Below are 26480 nucleotides of genomic sequence, written 5' to 3' on the forward strand. Positions count from 1 at the left end.
GGTGTGGATTGATGTTAAATAACGTCTCTGGTTGTTATTTTTATTATTTTAATAGACTTGGATGGTTCATTCTCCTGAAGGCTATACAATCATTAAAGGCATATCACCAAATATAGAATCCAGAAAAAACTTTTGGACTTACGATCAAGCTTGGCTGAGTGAGTCTACTGTGCAGCAGTCTAGCGCTTGTCAAAGTTGGTGTCACAACGAATTGTCACGTGAACGTATTGGTGCTGATCGCATATCCCACGTGTAAATGACAGTCGAGTCTCTCAGGGGTTACCATTCGCTACTCACCAAGCAACAAACTGGAAAGCACTGTCTGATGTGCAGTGATGTAGAAGAAACAGCAATGCAGTTCAACTGACAATATACATACAGTAAAGCATAGACACTACACTACGCTCCACTATTAATTGGAGTCTACACTCTAGACAAAGGCATGCACCTGCCTATTCTATCTCCAATTAAATGTTGTAGCCAAACAAAGGCATGGGGCAGGGTGTTGTTAAACCAAGGCTAATTATGTTTGGCTGCAATCATGGGCAAGACAATAGTTAATTGGTTATTTCATCTAATGAGATATGCCGTCGATTCATTCACAGAGTCCTTTATCATACAGTATCACTTTTATGTTAAATCCATCTGTAGGCTGAAGAAGAGGCGGGTGTTGTTTATTTCATCTAGAAAATGTGCAAATGAACCCTAGCTGCACTTCCCAGGGTAATTACTTTCATTTTAACAAGTGTGTGCCTTGATATATTGCAATTGCAACTGTATAGATTTTAGTCACTTAAAGTAAGAGGATGTACTGTGTATGTTAATGTGTGATGTGTGTATGTGTGTGACACTGTGACACTGTGTGACACTGTGTGACATGTGACATGTGTGTGTGTGTGTGTGTGTGTGTGTGTGTGTGTGTGTGTGTGTGTGTGTGTGTGTGTGTGTGAGAGAGAGAAAGAGAGAGAGACACTACACCCTAAACAATGAACAATAATTAAAAATGTTTTTCTTGCACCTACAGTAGTATCAAACTTCCCTTCACTCCGAGTGACAACACATTATTATTGTCTGGTTGAGTCATTATTAATAGGAAATGATTAGTAGTCAATGGACCATTGGTTGAGAAACAGTGGGTTGTATACACATGGGATGCATAGCATTGTGTGTTACAAAAGCACTCATTTTATTAGCCCATATACGCCCACCCACCCAACACAACAGTTGATCCCCAGGTTGATTTTTAAGTCAGGGTGGTGGTCCCTCGTTCACAATCAGTTGAAAAACCCCTACCTCATTGGAATAATTTAAAAATAGTTTGTGTGAGTTTTAAAGTTTTTTCCCTACTGAGGTCGGTGTTTGAACACCAGCTGGCTATAAATCCATGCAGCCAGTCACCTTTAAGGACAAGCTGCTGTAAATTCACCACCCAGATTCCTAAGCACAGACTCCGGACTAAGGCATGACTTTGTAACAAATCCCACCTGGCATAGCGCTCGCTCACTCGCTCACGGTATAAAAACACTGGTCATCAGATTGCTGTTGTGCTCGTTTCTCTCTCTCTCTCTCTCTCTCTCTCTCTCTCTCTCTCTCTCTCTCTCTCTCTCTGTCTTTATTCTTTCTCTTTTCACTCTCTTACCTGTCAGGGGAGGAACGTTTCTAGGATCAAGTGAAGAGGAGTTTAGTAATGATTTTAGGGGGTTTGCTGGCAGTTAACTTCCCGCTGTAAACTCTTTGCTTGTGTTCTTGCTCGGTATAAACCAGGGTGTGATATTCTATATGCAGCCAAATATTGAATGCGGTGTAATTGAAAAGGACCCTCGGAAGGCAAGGTAGGGGATTTCGCGTTCGGCACTTGCCATCTGCCTCGCCTGAGCTGTGAATGAACTGCTCAGCACCACTATGCCACTGAAAAGCTCAATAAAAGGGAATTTCAGGTGAGAAAGTGGCCATCATTTTCACTTTTACTGTTGCATTTGCATTTTCTCCATTCAAATATTGCAGAACTTGCAGTACCTGAATAAATACAAGACAATGTTGGCTAAACATCATTGCGTGGTTAAAGTAATGGGCGTTTGATTTTCGTTCCTAAATCAATGTTTTCTCCGGGGACTATTTTTGGCTAGACTTTTAGAATCAATATAAAGTGCTTTAAAAATGCATTGAAATGCAAAAAATATCAATGTAATAGTTTGTTGGATTATCTATTATTATTGGATTTTCAAACCATAATGAGATTAATGGAATCCAATGGCTTTCTTGAAAATTAAACAAACCACAGCATGCTTTATAAAATGGCCTGCAGTGAATATGAAGTATACCTTGAGTTGCCATAGGCAGGGTAGTACAGTGAATATGAAGTATACCTTGAGTTGCCATAGGCAGGGTAGTACAAAAGCCAGAGCACTGTGTGGTCCTTTAGAGCAGTCGTTTTCAACCTTTTTCACATCAAGGCCCATTATTTATTCGGCATTTGATTTGAGCCACGGACCTCCATTTGAGATTTAGCCACGCAGACCCAAAATTAAAGAATATTTTGTTATGGTTAACGTTGATCAAAAAAACAATTCTCTCTACATTCTGAAATTGTGTATACTTCTTGTAAATTAAGTAATGCAGATGTTTAACAATAATTTATCTCTTGAGAGTGTCAAACTTTTGGGTCCATTTGGTTTCATTTTACACTCAAGAGTTAATAATGAATTGCATTTTTATAGCGCTTTTCTCAGAACTCAAAGCGCTCTACAATGGTTCATTCATTCATACATTGGGAGGTGTAAAGATCTATAAGGGTCCATTTGGGTACCAACTCTCCATTTAGCTGGGGACCACCTGGAACCCCCTCAAGGACCACTGATGGTCACCGGACCACTGGTTGAAAACCACTGCTTTAGAGATATACACTGTTATGTGTAATATAGAGCAAAGGAAGTCTGACGTCAATACCGCTAGAGGGCGCTAAGTCTACGGGTTCGTGTACTTTTTTATTTGTATTATAATCCCCATAGGGGGATTTAAAGATCACCTCATGTAAGAACTGTGTTTGAAAAATAAACAAAAGATCCCGGCCGTTTCACTCATATGGATATGAAGAATCAACTGACTGAGAGAAAACGCAAATATCACTGCTGCCGAATTAGTACAATTTTCGAATAGAAAAAGAATATGATACAATGAGTGACTGTGATTTTTGGACCACAATCCTTAAATGAGACGATTTTAGGATGACCATGTTATTCTCCATAGAGAAAAACTTGCGTGAACCCCTTGGAACCATACAGGGGATGAGCGAGTGACGTCAGGCCTTTGCCGCTATATTGCTGTCAGTGTCAATGTAAAACAGGTGAACTTTCAGAGGGTGTGTAATACTGTGTATTGATTCTACCTTGGTTTTGTCGTAGAGCCCATGGTTGTCCAGCAGCATGTGTCTCTCACGTCTAGCAAATGTCCTCATGTCTCTCAGGAATTGCTGCGGCCGGGGGGACAGAATCAATAGTTTGAAATCAAATCTCTTATTTTTTTCCTCTTGTCTGTTTCAGTGGCATTGAGCAGAACACAGTCTTTAATGCATCCGTTCCTCTTGGATGTAGTACCTTATGACAATGTCACAAGCCTGAGTTGGATTCTGTGACCAGATTTTATTGATTCTCTTCCTTTTTTCCCTACCTTTTATGTTGTTGTGTATTTGTAATATTATTTTCTGTGCCGTGTTAATGCATATGGATTGTCATTGTATATGGATGGGTTGGGTTGTATTATTTGTCAAAGATGCATTTTCACTTTAGATGATAGTCTATTTTTACCATGACCTTGTCTCTCCACTACCAGTCCTAGTCCCAATATATACTAATCTAATTTGAATATAAAGGTGATTCCAATAAATGTGAAAGTACTTTTAAGCTTAAAGGGACATTTCACCGCTGGAAGAAACTGCAGTCACTCGATGTTAACCCATTGATGCCTGGTGCAACCTATACGTTGTTCTACCCTTGATGCCGGCGCGCTCTCTGTGTCTCATCAGCAGGCCCGAACGGAATACGCGGTCGCGGTGTTCCGATGAAAACTCCGCGGAATTTCCGCAGAATTTGAACACGTTCATGTTGTAGTTTACTTTACCCAGGCCAGCGTAATATTACCCAGTGGACGCATCCCGCCCCTCCTCCCCTCATTCTCTACTGCTGACTAATATGTTGTGCTGGTGTGGAGGCTCTGGATGAGAATATTTAATATAACTTTATCAAAAGCTGTCGGAAGTCCTGTCGGATTTACTGCAGAGGAGCTGACTGCTGAGTGACTTTGTCGTCATTCAATTACTTTTATTCGCCCGTGTTGTTTGCCAACACCCATGGATTACCTAACAGAAATGTCGAGCATTCTGAAGCAACAGGAGTGCGAGTGGTTAGGGAACTTTGGGTAAGTCGCATTTACATTTACATTTTACATTTACATTTGTGGACACAGTGTTGAAGTGAAAACAGATGGTGGGTTCCCAGGTGATTAGCTTAAACATTGTTGAACAGTAAACCAACCAACAGTATAAGTGCAGGGTATATGCACATTACTACAGTGACAAGTAAGGACTTTTAATATCTCCAAAATGATATAAATGGACAAATATTGGCCATATTTAACAGTAAACTAACAACAGTATAAGTGCAGGGTATATGCACATTACTACAGTGACAAGTAAGGACTTTTAATATCTCCAAAATGATATAAATGGACAAATATTGGCCATATTTAACAGTAAACTAACAACAGTATAAGTGCAGGGTATATGCACATTACTACAGTGACAAGTAAGGACTTTTTAATATGTCCAAAATGATATAAATGGACAAACATTGGCCATATTTAACAGTAAACTAACAACAGTATTGTAGTAGTGGGGCGACTGTGGCTCAAGAGGTAGAGCAGGTCGTCCAATGATCCATGGGTCGGCGGCTCGAATCCCGGCTCCTCCTGGCTACATGTCGAAGTGTCCTTGGGCAAGACACTGAAACCCAAATTGCTCCCGATGTGCTCGTTGGTACCTTGCATGGCTTCCGCCGCAATCGGTGTATGAATGTGTGTGTGAATGGGTGAATGTAATGCACAATCTATGTAAAGCGCCTTGGATAAAGGCGCTATATAAATGCACCATTTACCATTTAACAGTATAAGTGCAGGGTATATGGCTATGCACATTACTACAGTGACAAGTAAGGACTTTTTAATATCTCCAAAATGATATAAATGGACAAACATTGGCCATATTGTCCCAGTTCAAATATGATTATTAAAATAACTCCAACCCTAAAACCTCTGAAAGAGAGACACAAATTGTGGAGAAAAAAAAAATCACATTTTAAAAATAATAATAAAGGCAGACTAACATCAGTCACTCAGAGCGTTCACTGTAGTAGAAGAGGTGCGCCTGGTGAGGGTTTAAACCCGCAGCTATTACAGGAAATACGTAAGCTGCGACCATGAGACCTGTTTCTGAATTCGTCTATAGGCTAACCAGGACCCACCCAGGCTCCAGTAGGCCTCACGCACGCACGCACGCACGCGCACACGCACACGCACACGCACGCACACACACACACACACACACACACACACACACACACACACACACACACACACACACACACACACACACACACACACTTAAACAGAAGAGAACATTTTCAGGGCCATTTTTCTGAGAGAGTAGGCCTACCTATTTGTCTGCTTAAAGTTTATAGTATTCCAGTTCTCACCTTTGAATCATCCAGTCAGTTTGAATTTTTATCAAGGGACCAAGCCCGAAGGGACTTTTGGTCTCTTATTGTCACCTTCTTCTCCTCCTCCTCCTCCTCCTCCTCCTTCCGCCAAAAACAGTTCTGGCTATGCCAAACGGTGAGGGCGCGAAGCCCACGGCCATGACGTACAAAATGTGGTCCCGTCTTATCACTGCTTGCAGCTATATTTATATTTAGCAAGAAACAGTACTTCATTGTTTGCATCTACATTCACCCATACTCCACCACTATTTTAATTTTAAGAATTCACTTTTTACTGCCGTACAAATCGTCATGCTCCCTTCGAGTTCTAAATTAGTTTCCTTTGAAAAGAAAGCTGTATGCAAGTTCTAAAAATGCTGCCATCACACACATATTCAGCCCTGTCAGCACATTGTTGCTATACCGAGGGAGCCGGCAGCAGATGTGGCTCACCCCATGCCAGCAACAATCATCATCCATGGGCCATATCTAAGGGGGATATGTTCAATCATCACCCATGGGCCATATCTAAAACGGGGATATGTTCGAATTCATTGAAATGAAGGGAGATTTTTATTGGCTGAAATGTCATATTCGTCTGCTGAGGGTCAATGCAACTTTAGCATTCAAAAATATGCCCAGAAGTTTAACTAATTCATCAAAACAGTATTTTTGTTTTTGTTCATATTCTGGAGCCAGTTGCACCACCTCACACTAGGTTCAAACTTAAAGCCCTATTCACACGGGATTAGTATTACCCCGGGACCCCGGCGTTTGCTGAATTATGCTAGCTAATTTGGCCTGTAATTATTACAGCCCAAATCACAGACATGGTCGATTCACATGGGATTAAAAACACAAACGTCCTCCGTGATTATTACATATTACCTGAGGTCCTGGGGTAATACCAATCCCGTGCGAATAGAGCTCAAGTTTAAACTTAAACTTTCACCTGTAAGATTGTGTACCTCATTCACTCCATTTAATATCAGCGCATTATTTATGATGTATTTGTTCTAGATATGTAGTATTGTAATTTGTAATCCACATTCAGCAGAGCTTGTTTCTAGTAAGATATCATCACTACTTTTACTCAAGTATGGGCGGCTTTCAGGTGATGTTGTCCCACACACCACATAAACTTTTTTTTACCAATATGTATTATTTTCTGTATTATTTATGTTGCCAAATCATTTGTTAGATTTTTATGATTTCTTTGTTTTTGTTGTTAAATGGCGTGAGATTAACCTTATAAACGGGGCTCACCTGCACAACCCTATAATATTTTGTTGTTTCAAATGTGTCGTTTATAAATGTACAAAAAAGTGTTTTTTGTTGAGATGTCACTGCAGCGCTATAGTGAGCCAAAAGGAATCTCTCTGGATGGTAACGGTGCATTTGGCAACGAGCCGCTTTCTATTCTGGTTGTGATTTAATTTGTTGCTTTTACACCACTGTGTTTAGTGCAGGTGACATTCACTGTAAACTCTCTCTCTCTCTCTCTCTCTTACCCTGGAGCCGGTCCAGCCCAGGAGGGCAAAGGCGTAGCGGTCTTTAGGCGGCGACACCAGGTCCACTCGCACCGCCCTCCACCCCCTGCCAGTGCCGTCGCCCTCCTCTTCTTCTTCTTCCCCCCTTTGGAGACCACTGCCGCCCTCCTCCACTCGGCTCCCGTCCAACCGCAGGATGAGGAAGCACTTTGGGAAGCGGTCCATGACCGAGAACGTGCGACGACGACAGGGCAGCTCGTTCACGTCAAAGGTGGAGGAGGAGGCCGGCTGGAGGTCACTACTGTACAGCAGTATGCCCTGGTGGGAGAAATGGAACACGCTGGGATCAGTATGGTGGAGTGCAAAGTCCATTTACTGAAGTGCTGTACTTTTGAGGCATTTGTAGTTTACTTTTACTTCTAATCCACTACTATTTATTTGAAAACTTTACTTACTGCTGTAGTTACTTTGTAGATTTTGATTATTATTACAACACATACATTAACCACTTCAGCCCTATATACATTTTGGCCATTTCAAAATAGCAGATCTACAAGCTCACAATGTGTCGTGATGCGACACATTTTAAGTGCATACTTTAAGTGCATTTTGATGCTAATACTTTTGTACTTTTATGGAGCAAGAAGGGTTGCCATGCAGGGAGGCAGAATATCGTTGTCCAACAATGATGTTCCAATAGGAACGGGAGTAACTAAGTCTAAGTAAGTAAGACTTTTGTACTTTTACTGAAGTACATTTTGAATTACGGACTTTTACTTGTAACAGAGTATTGTTTTTTCCTATATTGCAGTATTGATACTTTCACTTAGTAAAACATTTCAGTACTTTTTCCACCACCTCTAGTTCATTGTTGTACATTTTGTATTGTTCATAACTATTGTTGTACCTTTTGTATCGTTCATACCTATTGTTGTACATTTTGTATCGTTCATATACCTATTGTTGTACATTTTGTATCGTTCATACCTATTGTTGTACATTTTGTATCGTTCATATACCTATTGTTGTACATTTTGTATCGTTCATACCTATTGTTGTACATTTTGTATTGTTCATACCTATTGTTGTACATTTTGTATTGTTCATACCTATTGTTGTACCTTTTGTATTGTTCATACCTATTGTTGTACCTTTTGTATTGTTCATACCTATTGTTGTACATTTTGTATTGTTCATACCTATTGTTGTACATTTTGTATCGTTCATATACCTATTGTTGTACATTTTGTATTGTTCATATACCTATTGTTGTACATTTTGTATCGTTCATATACCTATTGTTGTACATTTTGTATTGTTCATATACCTATTGTTGTACATTTTGTATCGTTCATATACCTATTGTTGTACATTTTGTATCGTTCATATACCTATTGTTGTACATTTTGTATCGTTCATATACCTATTGTTGTACATTTTGTATCGTTCATATACCTATTGTTGTACATTTTGTATCGTTCATATACCTATTGTTGTACATTTTGTATCGTTCATATACCTATTGTTGTACATTTTGTATTGTTCATATACCTATTGTTGTACATTTTGTATCGTTCATATACCTATTGTTGTACATTTTGTATCGTTCATATACCTATTGTTGTACATTTTGTATTGTTCATATACCTATTGTTGTACATTTTGTATCGTTCATATACCTATTGTTGTACCTTTTGTATTGTTCATTTACCTATTTTTGTACATTTTGTATTGTTCATACCTATTGTTGTACATTTTGTATCGTTCATACCTATTGTTGTACATTTTGTATCGTTCATACCTATTGTTGTACATTTTGTATCGTTCATATACCTATTGTTGTACCTTTTGTATTGTTCATATACCTATTGTTGTACATTTTGTATTGTTCATACCTATTGTTGTACATTTTGTATCGTTCATACCTATTGTTGTACATTTTGTATCGTTCATACCTATTGTTGTACATTTTGTATCGTTCATATACCTATTGTTGTACATTTTGTATCGTTCATACCTATTGTTGTACATTTTGTATCGTTCATACCTATTGTTGTACATTTTGTATCGTTCATACCTATAGACCAATTATTTGTTTACAAACATTGGGACTGGGCGCATGGGTGACTGTTTCATGTAATCAATTCCCAACAGATCTCCAAACCTGTTGTTTTGGGGAGCGCTGGTTTCAGTCCATTCAACCTCCTCTTGTGAGTTGGCTAGTGAGATGCACCCTAGGAGACATTTATACTTCAAAGCCCAACAGTATTGCGCACAGAGAACAGCTGATATACAAGCTCACATCGCATCGCAGATGCGACTGTTGTGAGCGTAGAGGTCTGCGTGCGCGACACCATCGCGGGACGAAGCATAGATTATACTTGATGGACTGCAGGTGTGCGTGCAGACGTGCACAAATAGGCTCTGCTGCCGTGTTCATGAGCGCACCTCCCGTTCTTATGACAGCGACTGGAGGTGTGGTTTTGAGGACAACTGTTTTGAATTGCTATTATTGTGCAAACACAACAGAAACCAAGGATTATATATTTCAAGGGCGAGAGATCACAATAAAAATCCTAATCATTCTTCCTCCACACTGGGAGAAAAACAGCATCTGAAAGTTTGATGGGGCATTTTTTACACGTGAGTGCAGTTAGAACTTTTCCATTGCATCTTATGAGAGGTGGTGTTCTTCTGCTGCTTTTATGCGCGCATGCTGTTTCTTATCAGTGTGACGTCGTCTGATAAGGCGTCTATTGTTGTACATTTTGTATTGTTCATACCCATTGTTGTACCTTTTGTATTAACCTACACGTTAGGTCTACTGTTCACAATATGTACCTTAGTCACAGATCTCACCCCCCCCAACCCCCCGCCCCTGTCTTTTCCCCCCATATGAATTACACACCCATGACCATTACATTTGCACTTAACACATTTTACAAGGTACTATAAAAGTAAGATATAAAGAGTTTAATGTCCCCAAGGGGCAATTTGCTTTACAGACAGCTAGTCCAATGCAATAAATCATACACAAACACAGTATACAAGATCCATATCCCGCACATTGGCACAATGAATCATGGGGGTAAATAAAATAACGAGACACACAATATGACATTCGAGTATAGTGAAAAGAAAAATGGCAGGAACAAAGGAACACAAACACAAAGTGTTATTGCTACCGTTGGGGACACTAAACCAACCAAGGAGCAACTGGAACCCAACGTGTCAAGGATCTTGTATTGGGGGGGGGGGGTGTTCCTGGCTGCTGGCACAACATATTTTAAGATCGAAGTCAGTGGACAAATACTGCACAGTATTTGTGTACATGTTAATTTGGGGGTCCTTGATATGAATATGTTTGAGAAGCATATTAAGACAGATTGACTGTGGTTTAAACACTAGGAAGCAAAACTACACTTCAGAAACAAGACTGGTCTCATTCATGGGCTCAGTTCACTTTGCAGTTGGAAATATGGTTGGAAACAGACTTTCCGTTGGCCTATGGTGTGTGCAAAATATTACCAACAACGAAATTTAGACCCGAAATTGGGGGAGTTTGACCCAAAATTGACACACAGGCAATGGAGGTGTCCCTTATTGGAAACTGTCTGAGTTAGCAACCCTATTTCTAACTCTGAGAGTGTACTGTACAAATGCAACCTCTCTGGGAAGCATAGCTGTATCCTCTACATTTTCAGAGTTAAATTACGACTATGGATTTTACTGTGTACAATGTGAGGTGGAGGTACCAAAAAGGTCATCCGTGATGATGGGGATGAAATGGGCCACTGTGTGAACATCTGCTCTGACTTGTCATCAGTCTAATTTCAGCCCGGTCAGGTCGGGTGAGAGTGTACTGGGGAGTGTAAAGAGCCAACTGTGAGACAGCCCTCTGCTCGACCACAGTAGGAGGCTAAAACCCATTCCCTGGTAAATGGGCTCTAGTCTGTTAGCTAATGGAAGTCTCTGCCGAGTAATACATCACTGTGTTCACGAGAGAGAAAAGAAGAGGGGGGGGGGGGGGACGCTGATGAGAACAAAAGATGTGTGTGGAAAAGCGACAGAGCAGCTAGAGGAGAGAGGTGCAGGGAGGAGATAAACTGCAGACTAGTAGTGCAAGAGAATAAGAGGATGTGTAAAAAAAAAAAAAAAAAGATTTGAGAGGAGAGAGAGTAAAAAAATAAAATGATGGAAGAGAGACGGGGCTGGAGAGACGTACAAAGAGCGATAGAGAGAGAGAGAGAGAGAGAGAGAGAGAGAGAGAGAGAGAGAGAGAGAGAGACAGAGACAGAGACAGAGACAGAGACAGAGACAGAGACAGAGGGAGACAGAGACAGAGAGAGAGAGAGAGAGAGAGAGAGAGAGAGAGAGAGAGGGAGAGAGAGAGGGAGAGAGAGAGCGAGAGAGAGAGAGAGAGAGAGAAACTAAGGATTGATTTCCTCTGGGCTTTGGCCTGGCTGATTATGCCCAACCCCAATGCAGGAGTGGGGGCAAGGGACGATTAACATTACAAATTGTCAATTTAATCCCAGCAGCCAATGTAATTGTTGTGCTACTGCACTCCCTCTCTGTGGCCATAAATCTGCCTCGCTCTCCTTAAAGAGCAATAATTGGGAGAAGAAGTGCCGCAGCTGAACAGTCCTGCCCGCGGAGCCCAATGACTTGAGGTTAATGGTGAAGCATTAAACAGACTTGTCACAGGCGAGGCCCGGTATAGCCCGCCCTGTACCCATGTGAACCGGCCCCCTGTCGGACCATCCAATTGTGCTCCGCGCCACACTCGCATGAAATGGAGGACAGCGCCATAGTCTATACCCAGAGGGCATTAATAACAGAGGAAGTGCCGACAGAAGTCATTAATTGACAGGAAGCCGCCCTGAGTGACACATGGGGACAAGATCGGGTTCCACGCACCCCCCAGCCCTCACGTTTTTTTTTTCCCCCCGTTGCAATTATCTTCCGGGGTCTTCGGGTTAAGTCGTCGGCGCCACGGCTAAAATCTCTGATGTCTCCAGCATCTCCTTTGCTGTACCACCCATGGGAGACACTATCTACAATTACAGATAACCACTCACCTTCTAATGGAGTAGGCGGGGGGTTCTTAAAGTCCCCCTTTACATTCAGTAATAATGGTTTAGCTAAAGGCGCTGACAGCTCCAATTTAGACGATGAGGCCAAAATGACAGCATAAAAGGGATTTAAAGACAGACTAATCTGAAATTAAAATCCCCCAGAGCCATACTTGAGACAAGCATGTGGGAGAGAGTGTTTTTTTTCAGTCCATCCTGTACATAAGGCCCTAAATGAGGGCTGCTTGATATTTTTGTCTTTAGCCTCGAATCTCACGCGGATGCCTTGAGAGAGAAGGATTAATGAGTTATAGCGACAGTTGCACAGGCCATTAAGTAGTGTCTGAATGCGGATGCCCTTCACTGGGCGAGACCTGCAGGCTGTTCTGCACACACACACACACACACACACACACACACACACACACACACACACACACACACACACACACACACACACACACACACACACACACACACACACACACACACACACACACACACACACACACACACACACACACACACACACACACACACACACACACACACACACACACACACACACACACACACACACACACACACACACACAGTTCTGTCTCTCTCTGCATCATCTTTCTCCACGTCCCTCTCCCTCTCTCTCCAGCTCCATATTTTGCTCTCTCTGACACACATCCACCGGCGGCAAAATCCTGTTAAAAAGCAGGATGTCACGAAGTTCCCTCCCGCCTCAGCGCCTGCCGAGGGCTGTTTAGCCCAACAGCACTCTATAATCGTTCACCACGCAGTAGGTATAATGTCAGTGAGCATCTGAGACGAGGCTTATTCCACAATAAGTGTTTACAGAGGGAATTACAGGGGGGGGAGGGGGACAACAGTGACATATAATCTTTCTCCCAAAGCTTTGCCCAACAGTGGTCAATAAGAAAAAAGGCTATAAGTGAATGCTAATTTTGTAAAAAAAGGATCTTAGCCGTGTTAGTTTACATACATTTGATCACAAACTTTGGTCTCTTTGCGAGAATGGAACCAGCACACATGGGCTCCTGCCACCAACTTAATGGCCATCTGCTCGTGGTGCAACGAGTGTGGTGTTGGCATGCACTGACGCAAGGCACTGTGTGATCTGATGTCACAATCCCTCTGACTCAGAGACTTCAAAACTCTGCCTTCAAGTCTCAGATTAGCGCGCGTTAGCGAGGCGTGATTTGAACACTTTCTTTCACTTTGATTCAGAGCTCTGCCAGCCTGAACCGCACTGATTGCACAAATTAAAGCAAAGGGGGCCATGTGGGAGTGTGTGTGTGTGTGTCACACACTGTGTGTGTGTGTGTGTGTGTGTGTGTGTGTGTGTGTGTGTGTGTGTGTGTGTGTGTGTGTGTGTGTGTGCGTGCATGCACGTGCGTCTGTGTGCGTACATGCGTGCGTGCACTGCATAAGTGTGTGGAGGCACTGGAGGCATATGCTTGTGTGTAAGTCCTTTCAATGTCAGTCAAAGTAACCATCACACAACCAGAGTCTTCGGAGCGTTTCCTTACTAATTTCCTCGTTTCAGCTCAAACTCTCATACTGTATCTCTTGACCATGCTGGCTCAGGGACAATAAAGCTCAACTGAATAGCGCCATTACAGCCGTGCGCGTGTGTAGCAATTCTTCCAGCGCTCTATCTTCAGAGAACAGCGTCTATACAGTAGGCAGAGGCGGAGATGATGGATGGAAAGGGGGTGAAACGTGGCCCTCTCAATCTCTCGCCCCGTTGCCATTACCAGGGCAAAGCTGAATCTCATCTGTCTGCCACAGAAGCGGGTGCCTGACCTTGCCTCTGCCCCCAAGTTATGCTTTCCGAATCAGCGGGAGGGGGGCGAGAAAAAAAAAAAGATGAACCCGTTTTTACAAGGACGTTTCTAGATAAATGTATTTTTCACCACCCCTTAGGCTAACGGAAGAGTGGGGATGAGAGTAAAAGGGTGGTGGAGGGGGGGGGGTTGCAAGCCATGATATATAAGGCCTGAGTGAAGACACGAACAGGCCCTGGGGGCTCAATTGCAGATGACAAGGTTACGCGACTTAGAGTCAACCTTTGCTACCTCTACTTAATCACTGTCTCTTGTGCTCCTCTCCCTGCGGGCTGGTCCCATTCCGTCCACTCCACAACTACGCCCAAGCCCCCCTGCCCAGCCAGCCACCCACCCACCCACCAGCCCCTCCTCGGTGTAAAGGGAGCTCTGGACACAATGCAACTGTCTGTTTCCTTCCTCCCATCCTTCTTCTCAGGCCCATCTGATCCACTTTATGCACAATTTTTTACCTTACTTTTTTTTTAGCTGATCTACAAGCTCATAATGCGCCACATCGCAACGTTCACTTTAGTTTTAATCGTGTTTAGTTTTATCCCATTTCACTGAACAATTTGCCAGCATCCACCTCGTGTGTGAAGTGGTCGCTCAAATAGAGAAGGCATGTGTCAGTGGAGAGGGATGTTCTGAAACCAGATTGGAACTCGTACATTCATTTATTTGTGGCAAGATACTTTTCAACCTGTTCATAGACTATTTTTTCCATCACTTTCGAGATGGAGCTTAGAATAGAAATAGGGCGGTAGTTGCCGGGGTCTAATTTACTCCCATTCTTGTGCAGGGGCGTTACTTTGGCCAGTTTGAAATCTTGGGGGACCTGTCCCTGTTTGATGGAGATGTTTACTATGTGGGTGATGATTGGAGATATAGAGATGGCTGAGTCTCTGAGAAATTTGGACGGAATATTGTCATGGCCAGTGGCCTTGTGGGGTTGGAGGGCACTCAGTTTTTGAGTGGTGTAAACCACTCCTACAACTGGCTTTGTTAGTTTACGTGTCTGTCTGTCTGTCTGTTTGTCTGTCTGTCTGTTCGTACCAAAAAATGAGCATGGTTGCTATGGTCACCCAGTTCACACGGATGTGATTTCATTACGTCAGACATTACGTCAGACCACAGCTGATCAGTCTATATAAGACCTTACACCACTCAGTTCACACGGGTGTGATTTTTTAAGTACAGTACCTCCTCAGTTGTTACCATTGTCATTTTAAAATCATCTTTACAAACACCTAGGTTTTTGTAGAAGGCATTGATGTGCTCTACACCAAATAAAAGAGCCCAGAGTGGGAGGGCAGTTTGTTAACCAGCATTGTTGCAATGTTTGTAAAGAAGATGTTTAAGTAGTTGGCTACATCAAGTATGTCAATGATGAGGGTGTCATCCGATTTGATGTTGGTGTTTGTAAACTTGGTTTTTAGTTTCTGACCGCAGCCTAGTTGGTTGTTTAGTAGCTTCCAGAGCTCCCGAGGATTGTTTTTGTTTTCCTCGGCTTTATCATTGATAAAGTTTCTTTTAGCTGATTTGGTCATGGCAGTTACACTGTTTCTTAGCTTGTTATGTTGGGTTTTTAGGATGCCTACTTGGAGATCACTGTCGAAGAGCTTGGCTAGCTTGGACTTGCATTTAAGAAGTTCAGAGCATTTTTTGTCTCTGGCTTTCATTGCAGTCAGTATGTCCGAATTCATCCATGGCTCCGAGCGGGTTTTGACCCTGATGGTTCTCAAAGGAGCCATGTTGTTTAGTACTGATGTAAATTTGGTTTTGAAGCCAAGCCATGCTTCTTCGACTAGTGTGCTCCTGAGCTCATCGGACCAGTCCAGACTCTCCAGTTCAAGGTTAAAGGCCTCGCTAGAGTAGGTTTTGAGGTCCCTAGATATGACTGTTTTGTGACATCCAGACTTAAGTTTTTGTTTTTTGCGGGTACAGAAAATCATAAAATGATCGCTAAGCCCGCATACAATAACCCCTTTCTTGGAGATTCTGGATTTGTCTGAGACAGAATGAGATCAATGACAATTTGAGAAGAATCACATACTCTTGTGGGTTGGGTAATTAGCTGACTATGCAGATCACAGAACCTACTGAATGACTTAAACACAGGTGCTTCCTTACGTTGCATATCTGTATTCATATTGCCAATCAGGATTTTCTCTACATGTTCCTCCCCAGCTAAGCACCCCTCAAGTATATCATAGAACCCATGCTGGTCAGGCGGTCTGTAGCCTCGGAAACCCAGACGTTTTTATTTCCAGGGAGAAAAAAAAGTCTGGGTCCGAGTCCACTTCAATTCGGCATAGAGTAGTGCAAACATCGCTCACTCTCTGCTGATTTCTGATCGTCTGCACCTTTGTTAAATTGACACACACACGCACACATGTACACACACACACACACTCCTCTCTCTCTCTGTCGCTCTAAGTAATTAGTCTCATGTCGCGCAGCTGCGCATAGTTTCTCCCGGCGGATCCTGCCGGGAGCTGCCTATGCCATAAAAAGCATAGGTGAGTTCCAGGCTAGGCGGTCTGTAGACGGTACCAACTAATACTGATTTAGCATTTTGGAAAATTAGTTCAACCCACACAGTTTCTATTTCATCATGCTGCAAGTCAGTACGAGTAATGAATTCAGTGTCTTTGTGAATATATATGCACACACGTTGGTATGCGGTCAGGTTTTCAGCTGGCTCAGGGAATGAGGACGACCCTGCCATGCATAGTCCACTATAGATAGGTGAATGAACTGTATCTGTCTGTGGGCAGGCATGTTCTGTGCCTGTGTGTGCGTGAGTGTGTGCGGTTGTATGAGTTGAGGATTAGGTATTTGAAATGTATTTTTGAAATGCAATGTACTATTTTGTAATGTAATATAATGTATTCTGTAATGTTTTAATTTATTTCTGGACTCTTGGAAGATTAGCCGAAAGGCTAAAAGAGATCCAAATCCAAATCAAATCAAAATCACACCACCACCAGTTGATGGATAATTTTGAGTTATTAGATCTGTAGATCTGTTATTTTTGGTGGATGGTAGTTTCCATGTTCCCAATAACTATGTATTTTTCATGCCCTGTGTCCCACTGAGTTTACATCTCATTTCTGCCCAACGTTTAGATAAGTATTAATTCTTCCCCCCAGCTGGCGGGAAGATAAAGTATTGTTTTCTCCTGTTTGCCTAAACACCCAGCGTATCTGTTGGAAAACATGTTATTCGGCCTTGGTACGGTGCCAGAGCAGACAAATTGTCTCCTACTAGTAGTCAGTAACCAGTTATAAACTCCATCTACCCTTAAAAGAACTACGATTCCCTTTGGTCACACTTTCTGGATTCCCGGAAGTGTGAGTTGCCATGTCAGTTGTACTGTCCCAAGTAGGCCTCCCGGCAATAGGTGTCGCCATAATTCACTTTTGGTTACCCTCTGAACTCCAATTGAGTACTTCCTATGTCAGAGTTTGTTTTGTTATCATAACAGTATAAAATATGGTCACTGATGATGTGTCAGTGAGAGATCTTTTTAACGCTGTACGGACCTGCCATTTCTCTCCCGATGTGATTTGTAATATATATATCAAATGGAAAATCATTAGCTCTGGTGTGACTTCTCTTCTTCCGTGTCTGGTGTCAAACTCATTCTAAGGTATTCTGGTATACTCTTGATACTTCTACTCTGCCTAATTCTCTCCTTTTAGTATTATAGTTTTCCTCTAAAGTATTTATCCTTAAAAGGTATTAATACAGATTTATAAGTTTAACATTATAACAGTAAAGATAAAGTTAATATTCACTGGTTTAAAAGGTTTACAGTCCTTAATTCTGACTTCTTGAGTATTTGTCCAGATGATTGATTGGTCTTCGATCCTTCCCTTATCTTAAATTTATGCATCAACCACCATGTCTGTTTCTGTTGTTTCTGATGATTGAATAGTTCTCTATTTCAACTTCTGGATCTTTGGTAGATTCATCAAGTTTCGTTTCAGAGAAACTCAGGACGTGGGCCTTACCGTTTTGAAAAAGTTGCCTGATTTCGGTACGTTTAGGTCCAAGGCTGTTCACATTCAGATGAAAAACGTGCAGGCCATTGGCGCCAATAGTGTCTGCATGCTTATTGGATTTGAATATTAATTTGAAAATTAAAAACAATAGAATCATCACCATCATCGTCATCATAAGTATTTGTAAGTATTTGTAAGTCCTGATAGTGTATCGAATCGGAAAAGTATCGCCATTGGCCCTTATTTGTCATACCGGGTCATATCGGTATCAGCGAATATGCCAGTCTAACCACCGATCCAACACAGGGGTAAAGGGTTGACACTATGGCAGGTAAATAAAATATTGGGGCATGTGGAGTTTGCTTTGGAGTTGCCCAAACTGCAACAAGTGCACATTATGTTTGAGGAGTCTGCTATAAACGCAACACGAGATCACAGCACTGATATCAGTATTCGGTATCGGTATCGGCTAACACAGAAATGGTGGTATCGGGAACAAAAAAAGTGTACCGGCCCTCCGGGACATCCCTATTTGTAAGCATCATCCGTCTCCAGGGTTTATCTCTCTCTCCGTTCTCACTCACACACTTTTAATCAATCTTTCCCTCACTCTAGTCTATCCTTTCACTTATCCGTCTCTCTCTCTCTCTCTCTCTCTCTCTCTCTCTCACACACACACACACGCTCCATTTCTCTTTCTTTATCACTTCTTTCTCCCTCTCATTCACCCTCTCACCCCGCCCCCCACTCTTTTCCCTTCTTTTCTGTCATTTTCCATCAAGGGATCCATTTTCCATTACGGGGGTGCTCTGGCGCTGCCCATTGTCCTTGAAAGCCCTGCTGAAAGTTCTGAAAGTAAGCCACTTCTAAATTGTACTTTTCCCTCACACGCATTTGACTCACTTTGTCCCAATCTATTTTCTGTCAATGCACCCTGGAACCATGGTTAGAACTCAGGGCCATTTCCCCCTCACAGTTGTAATAACGTGATCACGATGGGTATTTAGGGTCAAGGTTCAGAATATTAGAAATGTGACACGTCCCTTGCTTCCTTCAAATTATATAGGCTCTTGGCACCAGCATGTCTCCTTATCAAATTAACCACACAAATGATTTCCAAAATAGATCATCTTTTTTTTTCCACCTATGACCAAAATTAGGATGCCAAACTTGGTTAATGGTCGCTTTAAAAAGGAGTAGTTCACAATATGGCCACGACAAGCCAAGTATTTTCTAATACTCAGCTCCCTCCCAAAGCAGAATATAAAGGGGAAGAGCATCTCACTGCATCGTGTGATTTCACACTTCATTTCAGCCAGAGCTGATCCATTGGCATAAAAACGCCAAACTAAATCCCATGGAAGTATATGAAGCGAGTCTGAAGTTTGACATCTAAATGAATTTTATGTCATGGTAGTGCCATCTGTTCCAAACTATAAAATCTTTCTTTGATTACCTGGGAACCATTTCGTTTTGAGCCACTAAGGCCTACTTTATACCGTGTGGTACTGCGGTGTTGTGCAACGGAGAATAGATGGTATAGTCACTCTAGTCTCTAGGGAGGGACGTGCAGATTGATGAGGCATCTCACTGGGCTGCTACCGTAAACAAACAATCTGCTTTCTGGGAAGCAGGAGTGGCGCTTCCCTAATATACTGTAGACATAAGATTCAGTGGTGGAAAAAAGTACTCACATTGTCTTACTTAAGTAAAAGTATCAATACTGCAATATACTGTAGAAATACTTACAAGTAAACGTCCGGAATTAAAAATGGACTAGAGTAAAAGTACAAATGTATTTGTACTGTATATATTCGGGACAATACGTAATAAAAAAAAGTACTGTAACTAGTAACTAAAGTAGCCTACAATATTTGGGTAAAAGTAGCCTACAATATTTGGATCCGAGATGTATATGAAGTAAAAGTGTTGGAAATTGGAAATACTCAAGTGGGATACAAATACGTACTTAAGTACAGTACTTAAGTAAATGTACTTTCCACCACTGATAAGATGAACATTATGTCACCGCTCAAATGCAGTCCTATTACACTGCAAAATCCTCAGTGTTACCCTTATTTAATTTAACACAATTATGTTTCTAAACGCATTTCCAAAAACAAATCACACAATGAATATGTTCTGTAAGCCGTAATGTAATGTTGTAATGTAAAACACCAAATTCCATCCTGCCATCTCTCCCCAGATGCTGTGTTACTCTCCTAATGCATTTATTTTAAAATAAATTGTTGCCCAGATTGTATTTCTCTCACCAATTATCTGCGTTGAGTCCCTCCAAAATGTGTCAGCGTTTTCTTATTTTTATTGAATAATTTGTCAACGGGTTCCTAACGCCAAATGAAATGGGTTCAGATCTGAGCCAAGTCTCCTGAGGAGGCGCGTCTGAACCCTGTCCTGGACGGGGTATATCCAAACGTAAAAACAAATCCACTTCATTAGTCCAAAATGTAAACAGCACGTGAGACATTAAGGCTAAAAGGATAACTCCTAATCAATTTCAGCATTGCTGAATATAGCTTTTACTTTTTATGGACTAGTTGGTTCTGAGCTCCATGTTGCGAATATCCACCAGTTAACTGCATCTTGAAGAGGTTTCATTTAGGTAATGTTTGATACACATACCGGTGTAAAAACATACAGTACATACACAGATACTGTACACACATACAGTATGCTTGCATGTAAACAACACACTCCAATGTATTCACATTTCACAGTCAACATAGGTCATACCCTTCCATCTGCCATATTACCAACACCAGAAACAAATATGGGCAAGTCTTCTCCTGCATATAGAACGGCTGCCTATAGTGGAGGAGATTGAGCAGTATTTTACAAGTTGCTTTGCCTAACACTTGGACAACCCCATAATCCTCAAACCCACCAGCCTGTGGACATGGCCCAAGCTGCCAAATATAAAAGCAATGAGCTGACACTTATAGCCTAAATGTATAATGGCTTCTACTAATGGTTGGTACTTGTTTAGTAAGGAAAGCTTCCTCTAAGCTTCCACAAAAAGCACAGCCAACTTTTCCAATTGGAAAATTCACAATGATGTCCGGCGTACTTGCAGGTATTATTTGCAAATACAGTACATGTGTGGGTCATTGCATTGAAACATTTCTGGTTTCACACAGGACATTTTGTAAAAAACAACAGAAGAATCGAGCGCTCGCGCACACACACACACACACACACACACACACACGGTCCATTAGGCACTAAAGATTTCCCATCACCTTATACAACTCACACTCTCTTACAGTACATGTACACCTACAGTACATAATCAGTAGTACACTCACACTTGCATTATTTGTCTCACATGCACACACTTCACAGGCAAGCACATGGACACCGTACGTGTACACACACACACACACACACACACACACACACACACACACACACACACACACACACACACACACACACACACACACACACACACACACACACACACACACACACACACACACACACACACACACACACACACACACACACACACACACACACACACACACACACACACACACACACACACACACACACACACACACACACACCTGTGTCTGGCTTTTTATCTTTACTGAATGCTGACTGATAAAACAGTGTTGACCCAAAGCACTGTGAATTTCTCCTCCAAGATTGTCCTCTGATGCACCAGAAAAGGCTGTCTCTACATTTTTGTACGGAGTGCACGCTATTGATCATTCTGGAAGGCATCAGTAACGTTTTGATAGACCACTTGACAGGAGTTTTCCTTGCACATTTTTTGGCACAGAACGTGAAGAATTCTTACTTCCAGAGGAGTGTGTTTGCAGAGGCTGGCTAAGTTTGGCCCATGACATCAGCACCAAATGACCCACATAAAATGAGCATGTCATCATGATAGGCAAACGTTTTGAATTCAAGTTTTACTTGTAACAGAGTATTTGTATATATAGCAGTATTGATACATCTACTTAACGCTTTGTCTGCCACCTAGTGGCGGACGAAGGTACTGCGGCAGTATGCCAGATGATTTTCGGTGACCGGCAAGGACTGTCTAAAGAGGACGGGAGAGCGAAGACCGTACGGGCGACGCCATGTTGCTCCATGGTGCTCCCTGGAAGGAAAGAAACATGCGCAGTTGAGACCAAGGAAGCTGAACGCGGAAGTGTTGGCTGCATATAGCCCATTGCGCATGTTTCTTTCCTTCCATGGAGCAACATGGCGTCGCCCGTACGACGCCATGTTGTCTTCGCGTCTCGTCCTCTTTAGACAGTCCTTGGTTACCGGCGCATGGAGGACTTCCTTGTAACGATCGACTATTATTAGCGTTAGCTCACGCCATTTATCTTTGGCCAGAAACGTTAAGATGCCGGGAGCGATGCGGTACAAAATCACAAATGACCGAACCTCGGCTGGAACATGAACACATGGACAGCGCTCATAGTTGCAGAGAAATGAGGCCTTGAAAATCCTACTTTGACTGGAGGTAAATAGGGGCCGTGTGCACAGATCCTGGTGCTGGGTGTGACAGAGACGTTGCCTAGCAACCGGAGGGGGGTACGAATATATACATGGCTGGCAGATAACGTCCCATAGCTGGGAGGGTACGAATATATACGTTGCTGGCTGAAAATAATTTAGTAAAACATTTGACTGCTGGCAGAACATATGAAAAATACTAATATAGGCTACTGATACAGACATAAGTGTAGTTGATAATAACAGTATATGAATTAGAATTCCAGCATGACAATACATGGGATGTGTCGTCTCTGACTGGAGCAATAATGCGTTGTTACTAGAGATACTCCCAGAGAGACAGCTCTGCAATAGGTTTCCAACACGGTACAGGGAACGAGAACCAACGGCAGAATATCCTGGTTACTCTCATCTTTGGAAGAACAGAGATCCCATGGTATGGACAATAAACTGGGGCTGACAAATTCCCGTCCTATAATCGTAAAACACAAATGATGTATGGTTAATATTTCTGGAGGAGGCAGCCGGAACACACTGTGAGGACATAAATCACTGAACGGCCCCAAAAGGGGATTGAGGATTATACTGTATGCTGCAGAAACGAAGATTTAATATGTTGTACAAATACTATTTTATTACAGTGCCTACGTACATTGTTTTTGGAGGGATCTCAAAGTTGTACGATTTGTCACACACCGTTACCGCAGTTAAATTTGTTCTCCGCATTTGACCCATCTCTTGGAGCGGTGAGCTTCAGCTGTGCTGCACTCGGGAATCATTTGATTAGTTGATTTGACCCCCCAATCCAACCCATTGATGCTGAGTGCCAAGCAGGGAGGCATTGGGTCCCATTTTTACAGTCTTTGGTATGACCCGGCCGGGGATCGAACCCCCTACCTCCCAGTTTCAGGGGGGACACTCTAACCACAACCCCACTGTCTGGTATCTAATACTTTAATACTGTTTTATGTTCATCACAGCTTTCACTTTTATTTCACTACATTTGTATACTTTTACTCTACCACATTACCACATTTGACAACTCATTACACGCTGCAGAATAATCATCATATTATCCGGACTGTGCGTATCCACGCGACAAGTTGAGGACAAATGGAAAAAAGTGCATCATTGACAAAGATAATTTGCAGTAGCCACTTACAAAATGTTTTCTTTCTCAGGTGAAATGATATATTGTAACAATACTAGTCCCTACCCGTTCAAAGATAGATCATATAGCCTATTATTGATACAATTGATTGTGATTGTATTAGGCAAGTGGTCCGCAGACCCCCTTAAGTGGTCCACGAAGCGAGCAAAGCACTGTCTCTGCCTCTCTGTCACACGCACACACGTTCGCTTGTGCATGGTGCCGTGGTCAATTTGAGTGTGTTGCGAACACCACAGACACACAGTCACGTTCAGATGCACACACGCGTTTCACTGACATGCATTTCACGTGCACATCACCCACACATGAATCACATTATGGTCCATTAGGCCTCCATAGATTTGTTTCTCTCACCAGTCACCATATACAGTACACCACAACAGGTACAGTACACCACAACAGGTATGTACTGTACAGTACACACACACACACACACACACACACACACACACACACACACACACACACACACACACACACACACACACACACACACACACACACACACACACACACACACACACACACACACACACACACACACACACACACACACACACACACACACACACATGCAGTACTATTAGCACAGGTTGATCTGACTTACTTGTTGTCTCAGTCTGTCAATCACATTGATTAGCAATCCATTCTCCTTCCCCAACTCAGCGGTCGTCAGCAGGAAGTCTACATCGTGACCAAACTCTTTCCCCCTGGAAATGGAGAGACATAGACACAGTACAGTACCAGTATTTAACTCAATGAGTTGCATTGGTGTGGTTTACCTTAAAACTGTTTTGGACTGTTTTGTTTGTGCTTTAGTCCGAACAGTTTTCTGAAAGACGTATGTTGCTATGTCAGTGGTGCTCAAAACCTTTTCATGTCCAGGAACCCTAAAATTATATGTATTTGGCCGTCAACCCCCATTTTCGTGATTTATCTAAAATAACAGATCTACAAGCTTGTAGCGCAGCAGAGGGTGCTATTAAAAGCATTGGGCATGGCCTTTTCTTCATTATTAAAACACAATCAGCGCCGGGATTTCTTTCAAAATAGTAGCTTGGGGTGCCGCGCAGATATGGCAGCTTTTACTCTGAAAGCCCCCACCCCTTCCGTTCCGTACAAATCCGGGAGGCATAATGTTGCTTGCTTACCTCGCTATGATTACGATAAAGTCGCTGGATAATTCCTCGCATTCATATTTTGCACGAGAGGCATGTTGAAGTCAGAAATGCAGAGCTTAGTATATCCATCTAGTCAAAACCAAACCACGGAGAGCTCCCTAGATTAGGAGATACGAGGCCTTCTTTCTGAGCCGTAAACAGGGATGTGAACGGCAACGCGCATGCGCCAACAGCAAGAAGTGTGGTGCAGAAGGAGAGGCCAACCCCGCCAAAAAAGAAAAAATATGAATATTCTTCTCTCGTTTGAGATCAATGAAAATGCACTAGGACCTCACAATCCATCGGTTGGATTAGCTATGACGTTTCGACACGTGCTGCGGTCAAAATGGGTTAAAACAAGCAACATTTCCTAAGTTAAGTTAAGTCTAAACTTCTCTAAAGGCTTCAGTTTTTGTTGCTTCAGCTGTGTCAGAGCCTTAACTTTTCATAAGAATCATCATTTTCTACTTGGATCAGTGTAATAAAGTATGGCGCCTGGGCAAGCTCACACAAAAGCAGCCTCACTGTCAGCAGAACTGCAGCAGGCAGGGAGTGTTACACATACAGTGTAGTGGGTGATTATCAAGTTGGATAATATTATTATACTGTGGAGCTCAGCAAAGACTTCCTCGCACGTAGAGCCAACTTTATTAGAATGTGTAATTGACATAAAAGATACAACATTAGAGGCAGGGATATGGGAAGTAACATCATACATTTTGCATAGCCTTTTCTGTCGTATAGCCCCCACATTATGGAATGTGCTCTCCCTCCCACGTCAAACTGGCCCCGTCCATGAAGACTTTTAAATCTTGCCTTAAAACCCACCTTTACACCCTGGCTTTGAACCCCTGGCTGAGTTTCTATGGTCTATGTTTTGTTTCACTGTCTGCTGAGTTGCTGACGCTGCTGCGTCTAGTATTTTTCAGTGATGTGTCTCTGTTTTTGTTGTGTTGTGTTCTTGCTGTTGTTTTTCTGTGTATTAGCTAGTGTATTTTTTTTTCCTTTTCTGTAGAGCACTTTAACCTTGTGTTGTAAAATATGCTATATAAAAAAAGTGTATGTGCTCTCCCTCCCACGTCAAACTGGCCCCGTCCATCAAGACTTTTAAATCTTGCCTTAAAACCCACCTTTACACCCTGGCTTTGTTCTTGCTGTTGTTTTTCTGTGTTTTAGCTAGTGTATTTATTTTATTTTTTTCTGTAGAGCACTTTAACCTTGTGTTGAAAAATATGCTATATAAGAAAAGTGTATTAGATTGGATAATTAAATTACAAAATTACAGTACAGGTCTGGTCCAAAGTATGTGGATTGTGGAAGTAGTTGGATGCCACAAAAAGTGGCTGTATAGAACTAGCGTGTGCGCACTGGAGCGAGCCCACACTAACATAGGGCTGAGATACCACCAAGAAAGAGATGACAATTAAGAATACCGGACATCTCACCCCGGACATGTCGGGGTGAGTTGTCTGTACTTTCCGCTGGGGCGAGT

At 42.2% G+C, this 26480-nt stretch overlaps 1 protein-coding gene across 1 annotated transcript in view; it reads right to left on the reverse strand.

Annotated features, from left to right (window-relative positions):
• The window catches only part of dntt (deoxynucleotidyltransferase, terminal), a 150293-nt gene that overhangs the window by 37738 nt on the left and 86075 nt on the right, over positions 1 to 26480 (reverse strand). Inside the window, exons 9-11 of the mRNA XM_079511983.1 lie at positions 24436 to 24538; positions 7259 to 7555; positions 3386 to 3469 (exon numbers count right to left, since the gene is read on the reverse strand). Coding sequence (XP_079368109.1) covers positions 3386 to 3469; positions 7259 to 7555; positions 24436 to 24538 — 484 coding nt within the window. The remainder of the gene's footprint in view (positions 1 to 3385; positions 3470 to 7258; positions 7556 to 24435; positions 24539 to 26480) is intronic.

This window comes from Electrona antarctica, assembly GCF_951216825.1.
Source record: "Electrona antarctica genome assembly, chromosome: 10".
In the NCBI taxonomy this organism is placed as follows: domain Eukaryota; kingdom Metazoa; phylum Chordata; class Actinopteri; order Myctophiformes; family Myctophidae; genus Electrona; species Electrona antarctica.